This window comes from Quercus robur, chromosome 7 (genome assembly GCF_932294415.1).
Source record: "Quercus robur chromosome 7, dhQueRobu3.1, whole genome shotgun sequence".
Classification (NCBI taxonomy): domain Eukaryota; kingdom Viridiplantae; phylum Streptophyta; class Magnoliopsida; order Fagales; family Fagaceae; genus Quercus; species Quercus robur.
Window position 1 is genome coordinate 25,379,482 of NC_065540.1, and position 19,916 is coordinate 25,399,397.

Sequence of the window (19,916 nt, forward strand, 5' to 3'; positions counted from 1 at the left end):
CGTCGCACACGCACATGTTTAGAGATTTTTCCCCGTTTAATTCAAAATCTTACATTCATCCCAATATGGAATACGTAGTCAAAGGGTTTTTTTTTTTCTTCCCTTTAACTCAAAACTTTACATTCATCCTAATTCGAGTTTCACACCTTTATTTAGTGAGATTTATGCATACTCGAATCATAGAAATAGTTAAAAGTTGGGTGAGATCTAGGACAAAAAAAATAAACACACTCACACATTGGATAATGATTTTAAAGCTATTTTAGTGTTTATTTTCTGTGTTAGGTATCAGCCCACTACCAACTATTTTGGTGATCGGTGTACAAATAGAATTCATTCTACATTTGTTCAAAGCTAGTGTTTTGTACTGCTACTTTAGATCCAGTACTTTATTATTTTGTTTAAGTTGAAGTTTTAATTCATACCCAAAAGAAATGAAGAAATAAATTCAGCCAAAGATATCTATAAAAAAACAAGAGTTCAGCCAAAGATAGCTTTGAGATAGAAGAATTAAAGTACAATATCGAAGTAGATAATAGTGTTACAGCAAGCAGTGATGATAAGGAGGGAAATCTATTAAAAAAAAAAAATTTGTGATAGAAGAGGGAAACAGAGCTTTTACAATTTAGTTTCAAGCAAAAAAAATGGACAAAGTCTTCAAACCCTAACGCAAAAATCTTTTCAGATTATATGAATCTGATTAACTAAGCCCATGATTTTGATGTGACAAAAAGGCTCATCCCAAGAACTTCCCGAAGTGGGCATTGAACCTTTTGGGCCATAGTAGTTCCAATACCCCTCCATGTCTATAACAGGGCAAGAACTTTGATGAAAGAAAGAATGAATTAAATTGGAAAACTAAAGAGAAGGAGACTCTAACGACTACTCTATTGTCTTGTCTATAATTTCCAGTTGAATTCATTTTATTAGTGAAAATAAGTCATCTGAGAGATTCATTAACATGCATTTTAGCTGCATAAGATTAAGTTTTAAAACGAAGAGATGGGAAGACAAAAAAGATGTAAAATCAAAAACTTATCTCGCATTTCACCTGAAATTAAAAAAAAAAAAATATATATATATATATATATATATATATATATATGAAATGTGACAACCCCAAAATTACTCGAGATGAAAAAAAGAAAAAACAGAGAGAATTCATTCCTTCAAATTTAGAGACCAAAAGTTCCAAAACCACCCAATGTAGCGGGCTCAAGCATCAATTGGAACCAGAAAAACCATTCAGTTAAGTTAATTTTATTAACAGAAAATACCAATTGGAATGATGGAATCAATTCACCGCAATAATGCACATAAAATAAAAAATAAAAAACCTGAAAAATTAGGCTAACTTCCCACCAAATACAGTGAACAAATCAGTTTTGACTAAGGTATCTTTCGAGAACTCAGATTTTACTACAAAAATAAGTGAAATTTAAGGCCCTAATGGACCAATAGGTGGCAAAAGCAGTAGAAGTTAGTTTCTTCTATCAATGTTTAGTCAATTTTTGATACCTTTCTTCAAGGTCATTGACGAACAAAAGCAATGATCAAATGTGGAAAGTTGTACATCCTCTATGTTCTAACCACAACATAAAAACATAAAGTTCTAATTTTACTTGTTTGATAAAGTTATTTAGATTTTTTATGACTTCATAAGGTGACTGTGGGTATTATAGGACATGTAAAAAGTGGAGATGAAAGTGAGGAATCCTCTTAAAGAATAGTATAGAATATGTAGGATATAGAGAGCTAAACGACTAATATGCAAATCCTAACTTCCAGGCTTTCAGCTAGAAAAAATTATAATGCTACTGTAAAGTGTAAACTGTACATCCAACCAATTTCATGTTTGCTCGAGCATCTTTTGAATTGCTGCAATTTTTTCTTCAATAATTTCACACTGAACTGAGTCTTCATCAGCTGACAGAGACTCTTCACTCTCAGCAACAGACTCTTCTTGTAAAACAAGGCCACGATTTCTACACAACTTCCTAATATGTGTTGTAGACACTGCTGCTTGAGATTCTCCAGGTAGTGGATCTACTTCAGAATTGCTTGATGTTTTTAATTGCTTCCTTTGTGGCATCAGCTCTTCCCCAACCCCTACGGAACATGTCATCAACTGCAAATTCCACAAGAAAAACGGTTTGAATAAAACAATTATAGCAAGCAATAACACTAGCAATTGAGATCTACAAATATTGTCACATGTACAAACGCAGTAAAAAAGAAGAAGAATATAATATCAAAGGAAAATATATAAACTATGCTTCCTTGTCAAAGTACCTTCCAGTCCTCAAAGTCTAATCTGAACACAAAGTGGCTGTAAGCAGCAGCCCCAAAGGCAACAGCCGTTGCAGAAGGAGCATTCTTTGGTGCTGATATAAAGAAAAAAAATGGGGTAAAGAGAATGAATACAAAACAGAAGAAATTAAACTGCAAAAAGGCATTAGAACAGGATCTTACAAACAATATGACAGTTTTTCTCATCCACTTTTATTTCAGCACGACCATCTTTAACCAGAAATGATAGGGCAAATAAATTCTCCACCGTCTGTGCAAAAGAGTTTCTGTTCAATACTAGATTTTCAAGCCTGACACTTCTATTCTTCTTCAAGATATTAAACATAGTTAACATATTTCGGTCAGTATCTATTCTCTCTTCTGCACCAGCATCTTCAAACTGCACATTTTACAGAGAAGTTAACTGCCAGAGTTCAAAGGGGAAAAAAGAAAAAAATTCACACCATAGACACATTACAATCACTGATTAGTAGCCTTAAGATTTGGCATAAAAATCTAGTACAGATAACATATATATGTTATATGGAACATATATGTAATTAAACTGCACATTTTATAGGGAAGTTAACTGCCAGAGTTCGGAGGGAAAAGAGAAACAAATTCACACCATAGACACAAGACGCATTACAGTCAATAATTAGTAGTCTCAAGATTTGGCATAAAAATCTTGTAAAGATTACGTATATGTTCCATATATATTCTTGAAAGTAGACAGGGAAACGTTTCAAACACTTCGAAATGAACAATTACAACAGAAAAAGATTTTCCATTATTCTGTTTGATAAGCAGAATGGATTTTTTTTTCCCATTCTCAATAAAATAAAGTGCTTAATTTCATTCTGGCTCCCTATGTTACAGCTTTTTTATTTTATTGCTGGTCAATTGTGGTATCACAACATTAGGATGAAGCATGCATACCTGTTCAGGTTGAGCACTTTCTGTGTGTCTCACACGTTTTCTTTGAACAGGCATCTTCCGCTGCTTAAGTTCAGTGTTCATAGGCCCAATCCTGAAGAAAGAAAAATTGATGAATTAATTAGGGAATCATTTGAATGATTTTAGAACTTATAATACATGAAAAAGAAATAATTCTATGTCAATTACATGGTGCTGCATCCTGAACATCTCCTGAAAACATGTGACACTGCAAGACCAATATCATTCCAAAATGTAGCATTCCCAGCATTCTCTGTACTAGTGCTTGGTCCACTTTGCTGCCCAAACTGTTTGAGAAGACATGTGACAAAATCCGAAGGTGTAATACCTTCACTGTTATGTGCCCTAACACAGGTTAGCAATGTACTTGCAATGTCTGAAAGAGCCTCTGCATCAGCAACTTGTTCTCTTGGTTGTTGTACTGAAATACATGTCCACACCAAAACAAAAAGAATATCAACTCTCAAGTTAACATTCTTAATTGTAAGTAAATAACATATGAGCAATAAAAATGAACAAAATAGAATGGTTCAGCTCCAAAAAAAAAAAATAAATAAATAAATAGGGAAGTTTTGAAGATAATAATTGCAATAATAGATCATCATTGTTACAAATTTTAAAGAAGATAATGTAGGATTATTTGAATGCATTCATATCATTCCCTCCACCAATTATAAAAAATGAAAGAATATGCATGCCCTGTGTTGTGTTGTGTGCAATGTTAAGAAAAGGAACAAATATTACAACTTTTAATGAAAAAAAAAAATTAAATGGGAAAATTTAAGTGATAATTATTGTAATAATAGCCCATCATTGCTGAGAACAAAATCTAAAGAAATCAATGTAGAAGCATTTAAATGCACTCAAAGCATTTCCTCCAACAATTATTGAAAAAAAAAAAAAAACATTATTGTAATGTGTTGTGTGCAATGCTAAAAAAAGGAAAAAAATTTACGACTTTTAATAAACAAAAACAAAAACTGCACCAGACAATTAAGGAAACACAATAGCATTTAGAAAAGAAAAAAAAAATACCGGAATCATGCAAGGTCTGGACTTGGTGAAAGATTGAGTCAAACTTGTCAGAATCTGCTCTTGTTATATCATCCCTTTCTTCTGCACAAACCATTAAAATACTAGAATCAATGAAACCCATTTGCTAAAAAAGCCAAACAATGAAACCCAATTGCTAAAGAAGCCAAAAACCATTAAAAAAACAATTTTTATCAACAAAAAAAATATACCACTAATGAGGGCCTTGACAGCAAGGTATTGAGAGCGAAGAAATCGACGCTCAGCCACGTCTTCTCGAGATTCAGAATAACAGGGCCCTAACTCTTCACAAACTCTTTCACCATGATTACTTCCACTAGTACTACCCAATTCTCGCTTCCTAGCCATTGTTTTCTGGTATTTCAAATTCCAGGCAAAATTGTTTATATGGTATTATTCTATTTTTCTTATTCATTCAATACCGGTAACAGTAAAACCCTGGAATTCAGAATTGAATTCTACTAATAATGAAAAACAAAAACCCTAGATTTGAGAATTTAAAGGGTCCCTTTCTGGCTTTCCCTCCTCGTATCTTAAATAAATTTTTGGAACCGAGTTATGGTTATGGGGCGGAGTCTCTTAAGAAATGGACGGCTAGGATTTGATTTTGAGGAGCTTTACTTGGAGATGAAGAATGTGATTTAAAAGTGGAGGGGTAAATGTGTAAAAAATCGAAACGAAAGAATCGACCGCGTCAGAGGAATTTGGTGAACGGGTACCAATGTAACTAACTTTTGGTCTTCTTGCCTCTTAAAAAAAAAAAAAAAACTTTTGATCTTCTCTCTGATCCCCAAAAATCTTGCAGATAGATAATAAATAAATAAATAAAACGACACCCTTTTTTTTTTTTCCCCCATAATAATACTACCACACGTGTTGACAACTTTGCTTCTTTTATTTTTAGAACAAAAAACAAAATTTTATAATCATCCACTTCCTTCTTCTTTTTTTCTTTTTTAAAGAAGAATATATATATATATATATATATATATAAAATACATTAATTACATTATTATTGATTTCTTTTCTCCCAAAAAAAATTTACATTATAGATATTTTACAAATTCATAATCAAATTTTAATAGAAGCTTCTTCTCAAAAAAAATAAAATAAAATAAAATAAAAATAAAAATAAATAAATAAATAATAGAAGCTATACTAATTGACAAAGAAGTTGATAGTTCAATGCCTTTTATTTTCTTCTTAGTCGATACAATCAATCCTAAAAAACTTTGTTCATTTCAACAATAATATGAAATTTTTGAAAAATCACTTGTTTAAAATGTTTTCTAGTAAATTAATTAATTTTTTTAAGTGTTTGTTTGCGAGTCTCAAAATGAAAAGTCTTTTATAGTGTTTGGCATACAAGAAAATCAATGACGCAAATAACTTGTGCTACACATGATGTGAAAACTCTCTAATAAACAAATTAAAGTTTTATAGAGAACCTCCTAATTGTGTTTAACTTTGCAATTAATGTGTTAAGATAAGAATTTAACTTTAATGAGACTTAGTATGTCCATTAATTAAGAGATAAGAGGAAGAGTCATGGGAAGAGTAAAAGATTAAGTTTTAGTCAATTCATTTAATATGAGAATGAGTTTATGGTTTTAAGATGACACTACAATTCATTAGAGTAGCAAATTTTAATATATAACTCTCATAGGGATATTAGTAACATCATTTTAATCCTTATTATGCATGCATGCATGCACACATACACACACACATACATAACTCTCATACTATTTTATTATTATTATTATATATAGAGTTTCAATCTATGACGTTCGCTTTTGATGATTCCGCTCTTTATTATCAGACCAAGACACCAATTAGTTTTTGGTATAGGCTGAAATTGAATCTCAAATCTCTTATTCAACTATTAGAGATTTTACTAGTTTTGCTAACTAGATCCCACAACTCTCATTCTAATTGCTTCCTAAAATACTAATCCAAAATAAGACTCTCTAATCGAGGAAGCAACTCTCATTTGAATTTGCTTCTTAAAAAAGGGGTTCTTTTGAATTTTCTAAACTACCAAGCTAATCGAGGAAGTAATATATGTATATATATATATATATATATAATCAAAGCCTTTGACTTTAGCTTTTGACTTTTTTTAAAACTCCAACATTTTTACACATTAGCATTATTTAAATAAAAAAAAACAAAAATTATGATTTAATATTTCTAAAACCCAATAATAATAAAAACACAAAATCTGATTTTATATTTGTAAAACCCAATACATAAACGCAAACCCCTTCTCCTTCCTCAAAACAAAGACCCATGACCAACCCTGCTCCCGAAACCATCGACTCATACCCTTCTCCTTCTCCTCCCTCTTCTCTATTTCTCTACCCTTCTCCTTATTCCCCTCCTCTCCCTCCTCTACCCTCTACAAAAAAAGTGAAAAACCCGACATCTGAAAACTTCAAACTAAAACCTTATAGACCTCGACGTAGAAACCAAACCCAGTCCATCCACCAATCCTTTGAAAACCCTAACCACATCTCTGAAAAAAACCAAAACTAAAAACCCTAAAAATAAAACCCACACACAGTTCATTTGCTTCCTTCTCTTTCTCCTTCAATTTAAAGCTTTCACTATCTCCGTAATTTCCTCCTTTCAATCAACTTGATGGAATTGGCTTTTCTTTAATCAAATACCGATTGGGATAGTGGAGTCAATCCCACCGCCAAGCAAATCCTAAATTATAGTTGGCATTGTTGGCCTCACCAGGTCTATCTTTATTTCTCTTCTTCTAATTTTTAGATTCTCTCTACTTTGTAATTTTTTTTCCTTTACAAGATATGTTTTTTATGGAAAAATCCTTGAAAGAAGAGAGGCCAATCCCATCATCCTCAAAGTGTTCTCCAAATGCCTGAGCCAAACAAAAAATGGGCTTTGACTAAAGGAGTTTTCGGTCATCAGTCAAGTTTATAATGGAGATGTGATAACATGTTTTGATTTTTTTTTTTTTTTTTTTTTAATGAGACATGTTTCTGATTTTGATTCTCAAATATACAAGTTTCTTGCTTATTATCTTACTTAATTTTGTACTTCTATTAACCGTATATGATGCCTTGGATTGATTTTATTTTATATTAAAGTAGTATTTGTAGTTTATGGGCAAGAAGAGAGAATGAAATTTGTACATAACACCACTAAGGCATGGGAGAATGCATATGTAGTTGAATCTGGACCTTACACATGGAACGACTGTGAGCAAAGGAAGAGGAAGCGTTGGCTAAGGGATCTTGTTCTTAGTCCGTGCTAAATGTGTGACTGCTTTGGGAAGAAAGTAAGATATGCACCTGACATGGTACTCAGACACTCATAAAAAGGGAGATAGTGACTTTCTAAGGTCAGAAGTTATGAGAACACCCCTTATTGGTTAAATAAATGTTGGACCACCTCAGAAACACGTGTATCAATCACAGTACTCCTGATGTCCCTCTCAATGTCTAGGACTTGTTTCCCAAGCAGTGGCAAAGTTACCTACCCACGGGTCCCAGTGCCACGTTGGCGTAATTCCTATCCTCTAATTAGCAAATAACATCACAGTTGTGAAAAGGTCCAAAATAAAGAAATGATGACTTGACACCTGTCTTTGTACTTAGCCACATTCCTCAAATTATAAAAGGGGACATGCAGTTGTAGTCTTACGCAAGAACCCAATGAGATATTTTAGAGAAGAGAGAAGAAAGTTGAGATGGTAGGAAACAAGAACACTTTTATTGTACAAGAGTGACCTCTTTTCATACATAATACAATCTGAGCAGAGCAAGAACATTTGATTCTTGCTCAAACCGTGGTTTTTTATCCCTTCTCTAGGGTTTTCCACATACATCTTGTTTCATTATATGTTCTTACTATCACTTTCTTCTTCTTTTTCAAGTGTCATGTCAAAGTTAGCATCTTTTCAAGCTTTCTCATGTAGATGTACTGTTAGATAACTTATTTTATTCTCCTATATAAGCTCAAATTTAACTTGCACATACAAAATTTCATCAACACATTTTTAACTCTCTATTTCTCTATTACTGATTTTTTTTAAATCTCTATTTCTCCGTGACTTTCTTTGGGGCTTGATTTAATCTTTATTTGATTTAAAGTTTGGTTGGGTGGGATGTTGGGATTTGAGTTGCATTACAACATAATCCATATCAATTTAAACTCTGCTCTTGCAATAAGCCTTAATGGCTCTCTTCATGAATCTCATTCAAAGTTGATGAGGATAAAATTAGACAAGAGTGACGGTACACGCAAGGGTGACGAGGTGTGTTTGCCGTCAGCATATCTTCAAGGCTGACAGGGACCTGAAGTGAAGGAACTCCACCTGTTAAATACCATGTATCCGGACATCCTGAAGCTGACGGGTCTTAGTCTGACGGAATAACAACACTGACGGCGTCAGTCTATGGAATGTTTGATCTCCCCGTTTGCGTGTGTAAGTAAACAACTTGCTCCCCACGTTTCATAAAACCTAAGGACTCCTATATAGAAAGAATCCCGTAAAATACGCCCAAGAAGACTCCTATAGGGAAAAGACTTCTACTCCAAGGAAAAGAGGGGCAGCCCTCGCTACTATAAAAACCCAAGCACCCTCACAAACCGAGGTACGCATAATTTTACCCTCTCTACCACTCTAGAGCAGTGAGAATAGTTATGACTTAACCTTCGGAGGGTGTTTGGCCGGTACCACACCGGTACTCTCTGCTAGGTTCTTCCTTTTCGTTGTGCAGGTGCCGTTTGCAGTGTGCAAGGAACGTGTGACTCACTGGTGGTATTATTTTCGGCATCATCAGTTGGCGCCGTCTGTGGGAAGCGTAGCACGTTATCGCATCCTAGACAAAAGAGTTACATGGTACTCACTCGCTCAATGGCGACCACTAACGACGTTCAAACAGAAAGATGCGGCTCACCAAACAAAACCACGACCTAGAAGAGCAGCTGAAACAGAAAGATGAGGCTCCCAATAACCAAGGAGCAGATCAAGAAGGAACCAGCGCCAACAAAAGAAACCAGGAGAGACCCCAGGCCAGCAATGCCCCAAGCAAACCGGAGCGACGGGACAGTAGCATTCCTTCTCTGGCAGACACGGGTCCGCCACCCATCATGATAGAGATGCAGGCGATGAAGGAACAGATGGAAGTAATGATGAACGCTCTCAAGGGACGAGTGTCCAGTGATTTTGACGACCTTGTCAACCGGACTGACTCGCCATTTACGACAACCGTCAACTCCTTCCCCCTGCCAAGTAAGTTCCGCATGCCAAATATGGATAGTTATGACGGGGTCAAGGACCCTCTAGATCACCTAGAGACCTTCAAGACCCTGATGCACCTTCAGGGAGTGGCAGACGCGATTATGTGCAGGGCCTTTCCTACAACCCTAAAGGGCATAGCAAGGATTTGGTTCAGCCGGCTAGCACCCAACTCCATCAACACCTTCAAGGAGCTAAGCGCTCAATTTACTACGCACTTCATTGGAGGACATCGGTATAAGAAGTCCACAGCCTGTTTGATGAATATCAAGCAGCGAGAGGAGGAGACATTAAGGGCCTACATATCACGCTTCAATAAAGAGGCGCTCTCGATCGACGAAGCCGACGACAAGATACTGGTAGCAGCATTCACGAATGGGTTGAAGGGGGGTAAGTTTTTGTTCTCCCTATACAAAAACGACCCAAAGACCATGTCAGAGGTGCTTTACAGGGCCACCAAATATATGAATGTTGAAGACACGCTATTAGCCCGAGAAGATAGGCCTAAGAAAAGAGATAGACCAAAAGACCCCCGACAGGACCAGGGGCGGAAGAAAGGCAGGATGGGAGACCGAAGGGAGGAGAGACGCCCTAAACCCATGGGCGGAAGGTTCACAAGTTTCACCCCGTTAACCGCCCCGATAGACCAAGTCCTGATGCAGATTAAAGACGAAGGGGCCCTGACGTTTTCGGGAAAGCTGAAGAGTGATCCCAACAAACGATCCAAGGACAACTATTGTCGATTCCACCATGACCATGGTCACGACACAGCCGAATGCTACGACTTGAAGCAGCAAATTGAAGCACTTATCCGACAAGGAAAGCTGTAAAAGTTCGTCAACAAGGAGAGAACGAACGACCAAGACCTCCCATAGGGGACATAAGAATGATAATTGGAGGAACAGTTGCAGTCGGATCTTCAAAAAAGGCCCGCAAAACATACCTCCAGATGGTGCAGAGCGTCCAGCTGACGGGCACCGTGCCGAAGATAGCGAGGAGAGAAGGTCCCATTATCGGGTTCTCAGAAGAAGATGCACGACGCCTACACCATCCACACGATGATGCCCTCGTCGTCAGCATGCGGGTAGGAGACTACAACATGCATCGGGCGTTGATCGACAACGGCAGCTCAGCCGATATCTTGTACTATCCGGCGTTCCAGCAAATGAGGATTGGTAAGGAGCGATTGATGCCGACGAACGCACCGCTCGTAGGTTTCGGCGGGAGCCGGGTATTCCCTTTGGGCGCGGTCACGTTACCAGTGACGGTAGGCGATTATCCCCAGCAAATCACCAGGAACGTAACCTTCCTGGTGGTCGATTGCTCGTCCGCTTACAATGCTATCCTTGGACGACCAACGCTCAACTCGTGGAAGGCAGTGACATCAACTTACCACCTAATGGTCAGATTTCCTACGGATTATGGAGCAGGAGAGCTCCGCGGAAGTCAAATGGCCGCGCGGGAATGCTATGTGGCCATGATGGAAATGCAAGACCAAATCCCGGACTTGAACATAGAAGAGCACCGAACGGTGGCAAAACCAACAGAGAAGCTAGAGGAGATAACTCTCGACAGCTCCAATCCGGACCGAACGACCAAAATTGGAACGCTCGCTAACACCACGATCTGTCAGGAGCTCATAACCTTCCTTAGACGCAATCAAGACGTATTCGCGTGGGGTCATGAAGATATACCGGGAATAGATCCTTCCGTCATGGTGCACAGGTTGAACGTATCGCCCGCCTTTCCACCAATCAGGCAAAAAAAAAGAGTGTTTGCCCCCGAGCGAGACCGAGCCATAGCAGAAGAAGTCAGAAAGCTACAAGAAGCGAGCTTCATTAAGGAAGTATACTATCTCGACTGGTTAGCAAACGTAGTGATGGTAAAAAAGGCGAGCGGGAAATGGCGGATGTGCGTGGACTTCACCGACCTTAACAAGGCCTGCCCCAAGGATAACTACCCCCTCCTGAGGGTCGATGTCCTAGTAGACTCTACGGCCCGACATCAGTTGCTGAGCTTTATGGACGCTTTCTCGGGGTACAACCAAATCCGAATGCATGAAGCCGATCAAGAAAAAACATCGTTCGTAACCAGCCAATGCCTCTTCTGTTACAAGGTGATGCCCTTCGGCCTGAAGAACGCAGGCGCAACGTACCAAAGACTCATGAACAAAATGTTCGCACAGCAGATTGGGAGGAATGTCCAGGTCTATGTGGACGACATGCTGGTAAAAAGCCGAAGGGAGGAAGATCATCTAGGAGATCTCAAAGAAACATTCGACACACTTCGCTCCTACAACATGAAGCTCAATCCAGGAAAATGTGCCTTTGGAGTAACGGCAGGAAAATTCTTGGGATTCATGGTATCTCAAAGGGGAATCGAGGCAAACCCGGACAAGATCCGGGCCATTATGGATATGGCACCACCAAGAAATGTGAAGGAGGTGCAAAGCCTCAATGAAAAGATAGCGGCATTGAAGAGATTCGTGTCAAGGGCGACGGACAAATGTTTGCCCTTCTTCCGAACATTGAAGAAATCCTTCGAGTGGACTGGCGAATGCCAGCAAGCCTTCGAAGAATTGAAGGCTTACCTCTCCTCCCCACCATTACTGAGCCCGTTGCAGCCAGGAGAAGAGCTTTTTCTCTATCTAGCCGTCTCCCCTGCAGCCGTTAGCGCGGCCTTGGTCAGAGAAGAAGAGAAAGTGCAAAAACCCGTGTACTACGCAAGCCGAGCGCTTCACGATGCCGAAGAAAGATACCTGCCCATGGAAAAACTTGCCTTCGCATTAGTTACGGCAGCCCGCAAGCTCAAACCGTACTTCCAAGCTCATACGGTAAACGTCCTGACTGACAAGCCCTTACGGCGGGCAATAAGCAGCCTCGAGGCCGCGGGACAATTGGCGTTATGGGCTATAAAGTTGAGCGAATTTGACATTCAGTACCGCCCGCCCGCCATCAAAGGACAGATCGTCGCCGACTTTATAGCTGAGTTCACTCATGACGAAGACAAGGGGGCAGCAGAGTCCCCTCAATGGAGCATATATACGGACGGATCGTCCAACAGGCAAGCCGCAGGGGCCGACATTGTGCTACTATCGCCCGAAGGAGACACCATTGAATGTATGGTCCGTCTCGACTTCCCTGCCACCAACAATGAATCAGAATATGAGGCTCTGATAGTAGGGCTCGACCTCGCCAAAGCAGTAGGAGCCGCGAGGGTAGTCATCTACTGCGATTCACAGGTCATCACTAACCAAATAAATGGAGACTACGAGTGCAAAGGCGAAAAGATGAAGAGATACCTTGATGAAGTAAGGGCGAGAGTGGGTGACCTAGAAGCCAAAGTCGTCCAAATTCCCAGAGAAGAAAATGAGCGAGCCGACTGCCTCGCGAAGGCCGCTTCAGCTGAACAAATGGTCATCCCTGGTAATGTACTCTCTTTCATACAGCTTTCCCCGCTAATAGATCTCAGCAACATGCAGGAAATATGCTCCGACAGTAGCTGGACAACGCCGTTAGTTTCATACCTAAAAAATGGGGCCTTACCAGACGAAAAGGAAGCCGCAAGGAAACTTAAAGTCCAGGCGGCGAGGTTCGTCCTGATAAAAGACGTCCTGTATAAAAGAGGTTTCTCCCTACCATATCTGAGATGCTTGGGTATGGAAGATGCAGATTACGTCATGAGAGAGGTACATGAAGGAATCTGCAGAAACCACTCAGGGTTTAGATCGTTGGTACACAAGCTTGTGCGAGCAGGGTACTATTGGCCCACCATGCAGAAGGACGCCAAAGCCTATGTCAGGGTCTGCGACAAATGCCAAAGGTTCAGCAATATTATTAGACAACCAACCGAAGAGCTGACCCCGATGACGGCCCCATGGCCGTTCGCACAGTGGGGATTAGATATTATGGGACCATTCCCTACAGCCATACGACAACTGAAATTCCTGGTAGTAGGCATCGACTATTTCACAAAATGGGTGGAAGCTGAAGCTTTGGCCACGATTACAGAAAAGAACGTGCGGAACTTTGTCTGGAGATGCATCATATGCAGGTTTGACATTCCTAGAGTCTTTGTCTCAGACAACGGGAGATAATTCGACAACAATCCCTTCCGGGATTTTTGCTCATAGTTAGGAATAAAGAACCACTATTCCTCCCCCGCCCACCCTCAAGCTAATTAACAGGTCGAAGTCACGAACCGATCCTTACTCAAGATTATCAAGACTCGGCTTGAGGGGGCAAAGGGTATATGGCCCGAAGAATTGCCAAGTATACTATGGGCATACAAGACAACGGCAAGAACACCCACAGGAGAGACACCGTTCGGACTAACGTACGGAGGCGAAGCAGTCATCCCGGCCGAAGTTGGACTCACAAGCTACAGGGTGCACAATCATGATGAGAACAAAAACGACGAGGCTATGCGACTACAGCTCGACCTAGTGGACGAGATCAGAGCAGCAGCAGAACAAAGGCTCGCTAGGTACCAGGACCGCATGGCCAAACACTACAACTCTTGAGTCCGACATAGAGACTTCCAAGTTGGAGACCTTGTTCTTAGAAAGGTCATGGGCGCCGCTAGGGACCCTACTCAAGGGAAACTCGGCCCCAATTGGGAAGGACCTTACCGAGTAACGTCATGGCAGAGAAAAGGTACTTACCACCTGGAAACATTGGAAGGACAGAAGCTACCACACCCATGGAACACCGAGCACCTACGAAAGTATTACCAATAGGAGCGGCAACATGAAGACCAACCTATTTTTTATTCCAGCAAACTTTAGTTTTACTCCTCAGATTTATCATTTACTTTAGCTTTTTTTGCAACAAATACTTTTTAGCTCGAAGGGCAGGATTTGGTTTTAATTACTTTTATTTAAATGCATGACAATAAGAGGAGTTTATTCAGAAATTGCTATATCTATTTTTTCTACGGTCCACTAAGTTCACAGCCCAAAACGACTAAGTCCATAACACACAGACTAAAACTGACGGACCAAAAAAGATGTCAAAGACATCAAGGCTAAGGCCGAGAAAATGACGGTCTGAAAAGGCCAAAGCTAAAAAGCTGACGGTTCAATAGATGAAGCAACCATCATATGGACAAGGTCCTCAAAACTGACGGACCAACAAAGATGTCAAAGACATCAAGGCCTAACAACTGACGGACCAAAAAAGATGTCAAAGACATCAAGGCTAAGGCCGAGAAAATGACGGTCTGGAAAGGCTAAAGCTAAAAAGCTGACGGTCCAAGAGATGAAGCTATCATCACATGGACAAGGTCCTAAAAACTGACGGACCCACTAAGATAACATCGTCAGCAAAGCCAAGGCCAAAAAAGCTGACGATCCCACAGATGAGGCTATCATCATAGGAACGGGGTCCTAAAACCAACGGACCCACTATGATAACAAGGTCAGCAAAAGCTTAGGCCAGAAACCTGACGGTCCTATAGATGAAACTACCATCATATGGACGTGGCCCTCAAGCCATAATACCTGCAATAATGACAGTCATCAAGGCCAAAAAAAAAAAAAAAAAAAAAAAAAAAAAAAAAACTGACGGTCTGAAGAGATTGACGACCTTAAAACGGTGCGACCAACCAAGAGCTGTAAACCGACGGTCACCAAGTTGACGGGGCTCGGAGACTAGGCACGATGTCGTGCCAACGAGGGTTTCCAATAGTTCAAAGAGCTGACGTATTCCAAGCAGACGAGAATTTTTACCAAAATTTCGTCTAGGGTCATCATCAATAGAGAGATATAAAAGCTACGGAAATTAAACACATACGCAACTGTACATAAACGAAGAAAACCAAAAGGGCACTTAAACATTGTTTAAAATTACAACTGTTTTCCAAATATTTAAAAAACAACTGTTTTGTACATAGCTACAATGCAGCATAAAAACTAAGCAATTGTTTCATATTAAACTTTTAGTCTCCTTATCAGTTAAGGAAAAGGATAAGAGACTAAAACCTATTTTGGATTAGGAGTTTAAGTGTTATTGGGAATTAAAGTCTTGGAAGCTTATTTAAGTTTTAGTGGGTCTTAAACTCTAGCCCAAGTAGGAGTGTTATTTAAGAGTACTAATTGAAGTCGGATTGATCTTCCTAGACTGAATTGGAGTGTTATTTTAGAGGTTTATATACTGGGTCTTTTAAGTCAATCACATGAAAGGTAGAGTCGTTAGCGTATAAAAGATTAAGAGAAGAGAATTAGGGTTTCTCAAATTGAAGGGATAGAAGACCGTGGAACTGCTAGGGGCAGCCAGCAAATTCGTTATATTGAGGTAAACATCAATATATGCACGCTTTAGTGATAACATATTTGATTAAGGAACCTTCATCTCTAGGCTGCTTGAAAATACTGGAATTATACTAACAGTTGCTTAGGAATTGAAGTTATCATGGAAGTGTATTTTAGACTTGGATTATTTTATTTTATTTTGAAACATATCCTCATATATGTACGTGGAGTAGCATCACATCCTTCATAGGTTAAGCACTAGTAGATGTTTTGTTGCTGGGATTTACGTAGATTGGTAGTGGTGCTAGCTTCATAACTTTTGTAATCTATATAATTGTGTCAAGTTTCTAAATTATTGTCATTGCATGATACAGGTTACTAGGTCCTATGGGTAGAAATAACTTTGTAAACCTATAGCATCCTTTCTATGTCTTACGGGTAGGAATCTTATTGGATGCCATGTATATGTAAGGTGGGATAATATAATCTATAAGCATAAAATTATTAGGAAGTGTCCCTTACATCCTTATGGTATACGTCAAGATGGATTAATTATATAATTATGTTACTCCTTTACTTTTAGGTGTGGAGGAAAAGCTCATTTGATTTTGGATCTAGACTACGAGTATTAGCAACTAGAGGTAAGTGGACTTCAGAACATGACGTCTCTCAAGACGTATATATTTATATATATATTTTTGGTAAATATATATATATATATATATATATATATAATTGCAAAAGTGAAGTTTCCCAAAACTTATACCGTTGTCTATGCATGATACATGTTAGAATTTTATTATTTCTTGTATATTATTTTGAAACTGTATATGTTAAAGAATGACTCAAAACTATATTTTTGAGAAAGTATTTGTTATATGATATATGATTAATATTGGCAATGTTGTAATATAGTAAAAATGTTTTCAAACGGTTAGCTAGACAGTCTGCAACTTTTGCCAACACAGGGTTAAGTGTTGGTCTTCGACCGATGTAGTGTTATTGTGGTGTGGTGTAGTGTTATCGTTTGCTCTTCGGAGCCAGTGTTATTGTTTGCTCTTTGGAGCCAGTGTTGCCTCTTTGAGGTTAGTGTTATTGTTCCCTATGGGAATCACCCACCGAGTGTTTGGTAGCTTATGTCTTTGTCTAGCTAATGTTTAATGTTTTCCACATCAAACTATTGTTTTATTGTTATTGGCTGTTACAAGTGGACAAATTGTTTATTACTATATTAAATTGTTTCTACCTATCTAGTGTATTTTGGCCAATTAAAGTGGTTACTATTTTAATTACTAATTACAATGTTATAGTAAATGTTTTCTTTCTAACAGTTTTATAGAATATATTATATTACCGTTAAAGCTATATAGTAAATGTTTTGTATAGACTATATTTTGTTAATGATACTAATGTTTTGTCTTGAAAGACATCCTCATGTTATATAGTCTCTTATGGGAATCACCCACCGAGTGTTTGGTAGCTTATGTCTTTGTCTAGCTAATGTTTAATGTTTTCCACATCAAACTATTGTTTTATTGTTATTGGCTGTTACAAGTGGAAAAATTGTTTATTACTATATTAAATTGTTTCTACCTATCTAGTGTATTTTGGCCAATTAAAGTGGTTACTATTTTAATTACTGATTACAATGTTATAGTAAATGTTTTCTTTCTAACAGTTTTATAGAATATATTATATTACCGTTAAAGCTATATAGTAAATGTTTTGTAAAGACTATATTTTGTTAATGATACTAATGTTTTGTCTTGAAAAACATCCTCATGTTATATAGTCTCTTATTAGGCTTCTAGCTCACCCCCCTTTCTCCACCCTTTCAGATTAGAGCAGTGGAATATCTTTTGGTGGTAAATCATTAGAGACATAGATTGAAGACTTCTTTTGGAGCTATGTTAGTTGATGGATTGTTTTAGTATATTTTTCTTAGGATAGTGAGTTTGGCATTTGTGGAACTCTTTGAGATTGTATTTGGAGACTTTATTGTTAAAGTTTTTGTTTTATGGATTTCATAGGAAAGATTTTGATTATTTGAAGTTTATTTATGGATATTTAATTACGCTCTATTCCATTATATTATTGTTGATTATTTATAAGATAGGTTATGCATCTAAATCCTTGGTTTGGGTTTGGGTTGTTACAGATGCTATTATACGATTATATCTATTCCATTGAAACTTTAAGAGAGTGGATTATTTCTGTTTTGGATGCTACTCTTATATTTTTATATGTAGATCTCATATTTATGCTACAAGTTTTTTATTATTCTTTTTTCTTTCATTTATTTAGTTTATTATTTTTTTTATTGAGATTCATAAATATTTAATTTTGTAAATTATTTATAAAAGGGCTATATGAAACTAAACATGCATAAAGGCCAGGTCTGCTTTTTATTTTTATTTTTAAAAAAAATTTATTGGGTATGTCATACGATATCACATGTTTTTTTCCCATTTTTATGGAGTAAAAATGTTGTTGACAGTGACACCCATTCGGCATGACAATGATTTTTTAGAACTATAAGTGTTGGTAGGATTGTTGATAGTGGAAGGTAGAATTTAAGGTGAAGAATTATGTAGATAACTTTCATGAACATTAAAATTTTGTTAGACTGGTAAAAACGAAATTTATACATGGTGAAAAACTATTAATTATTATGACTCTAAATGATGTTTTGGTATTAATAATGTTTAATATTTATAGTAATTGTTGTGGAATGCAAGAGGATTTTGTTACAAAATTAAAGAAATTGTTGTGGGATGTGAAGATCTCATATTTAATCATCTCAAGCAACTTTACTCCACACATAAGGTTAATACTTATTCCTTATTTACTTGCATGATGTATCAATAATGTTAAATGGTGCTCATAAGCCTCAAATGTTGTGTTTTATCTCCTTGAAATGCTCTTTAAAAAAAAGAAAATTCTGTTCTAAATTAAAGTGTTTTAGTCATAAAAGTCATTGATATAAGTTCATTATAAGTAATTATTCAATACTTAGTGATTATACTACTAGGTCATACTACTATATACATAAAAATTTATACTCTCATTAATTATTAAAATAGTTACCATAAATCAAACTCTTTTTGCCAATAATTTACTATAAATAAATTGATAGGAAAAAAAAAAAAAAAGTCCTATTTTTAAGATATGTTTATGGTGCTATGGATCTTTTGCTACTTGCTTATGTTGTCTTATGAAATTACAAAACTTAAGAGCCGGGGTGTCTATCTTAAATTCGCAAGTTGGTCCTTTGGAAAGAAGTCTACACTGAAAGCGTTTCAGTGTACTTGTGGAGAAGGTATCTCTGAGACTTTTCAAAGTTTGAACTCCAACTTGAAGTTTCAAATCTTCAATTACCGTGCAAGATGAAAGGATTTTAGAGAGAGAATCTCTTTCAGTGTAGAGAACGTTAATCAATTCCAAAACCTTGAGACTTGGAAACGCAAAAAGATAATACGTCGTATCAAGTACCATGAAGCCCTTCAATTTCAGACACACGAGATTTTCAGTTCCATCGGAAAAGAGGCAATTGGGCAAGCATTATCTTTTTTGGAATATTGTTTCTACACACACATCAAGTTCTTTAATTTCTTTTCCAACCAAACAAGATACCCAACCAACAACGTCCCATGTTGGAATGTCTTTTTGAATCCAAGAAAGTCTCAATCGATGAACAGGGTGTGCTTCACTTCTAGTTTTTAATACTTTCCATATGATATGACGAAACTCGTAACCTTCAATGCTTTTGTCATCAAGATCTAGACTGGGTAATTCAGTCCAGAGAGTAGTCCATGTTTTCGAAAGTATACTACTTACAACAAATTTTTTGAGAGAGAGATGGGACAGAATCTCAAGGAGAACATTTTCCGGTAGGTTACTAAGCCAGCCGGCAATATCTTCGTCGGCAATTTCGTCGCCACTCTTCATTATGATATTTCAAAGAGAAATGATATGTCTACAACATTTTTACAACAAATCACAGGTGGTTAGTTGTTATTGGTTCAAATTTCAAACTAACGCTAAGATTACTTTTTTGCCCCAATAATAACAACTAGTAACAACTTGCCACTTAAG

At 37.6% G+C, this 19,916-nt stretch overlaps 1 protein-coding gene across 1 annotated transcript; it reads right to left on the reverse strand.

The window, feature by feature from the left end:
* Positions 1 to 1,695: 1,695 nt before the first annotated feature.
* LOC126692913 (non-structural maintenance of chromosomes element 4 homolog A-like) lies at positions 1,696 to 4,964 on the reverse strand. The gene is made up of 7 exons (XM_050388719.1): positions 4,491 to 4,964; positions 4,282 to 4,362; positions 3,415 to 3,667; positions 3,229 to 3,319; positions 2,473 to 2,689; positions 2,293 to 2,384; positions 1,696 to 2,128 (listed from the first exon to the last, which is right to left on the reverse strand). The coding sequence occupies exons 1-7, from the start codon at positions 4,645 to 4,647 to the stop codon at positions 1,850 to 1,852; spliced, it is 1,170 nt and encodes a 389-aa protein (XP_050244676.1). The 5' UTR covers positions 4,648 to 4,964; the 3' UTR covers positions 1,696 to 1,849.
* Between the last annotated feature and the right edge of the window lie 14,952 nt (positions 4,965 to 19,916).

Excerpts from the sequence above, each read along its gene's own strand:
- LOC126692913 (XM_050388719.1), bottom strand. The coding sequence starts at position 4,647 with ATGGCTAGGAAGCGAGAATTGGGTAGTACTAGTGGAAGTAATCATGGT. Across the intron at positions 2,385-2,472 it reads GAAAAACTGTCATATTGTTT|CACCAAAGAATGCTCCTTCT; the intron begins GTAAGATCCTGT and ends TCTTTATATCAG. Across the intron at positions 2,129-2,292 it reads TAGACTTTGAGGACTGGAAG|TTGATGACATGTTCCGTAGG; the intron begins GTACTTTGACAA and ends TGGAATTTGCAG.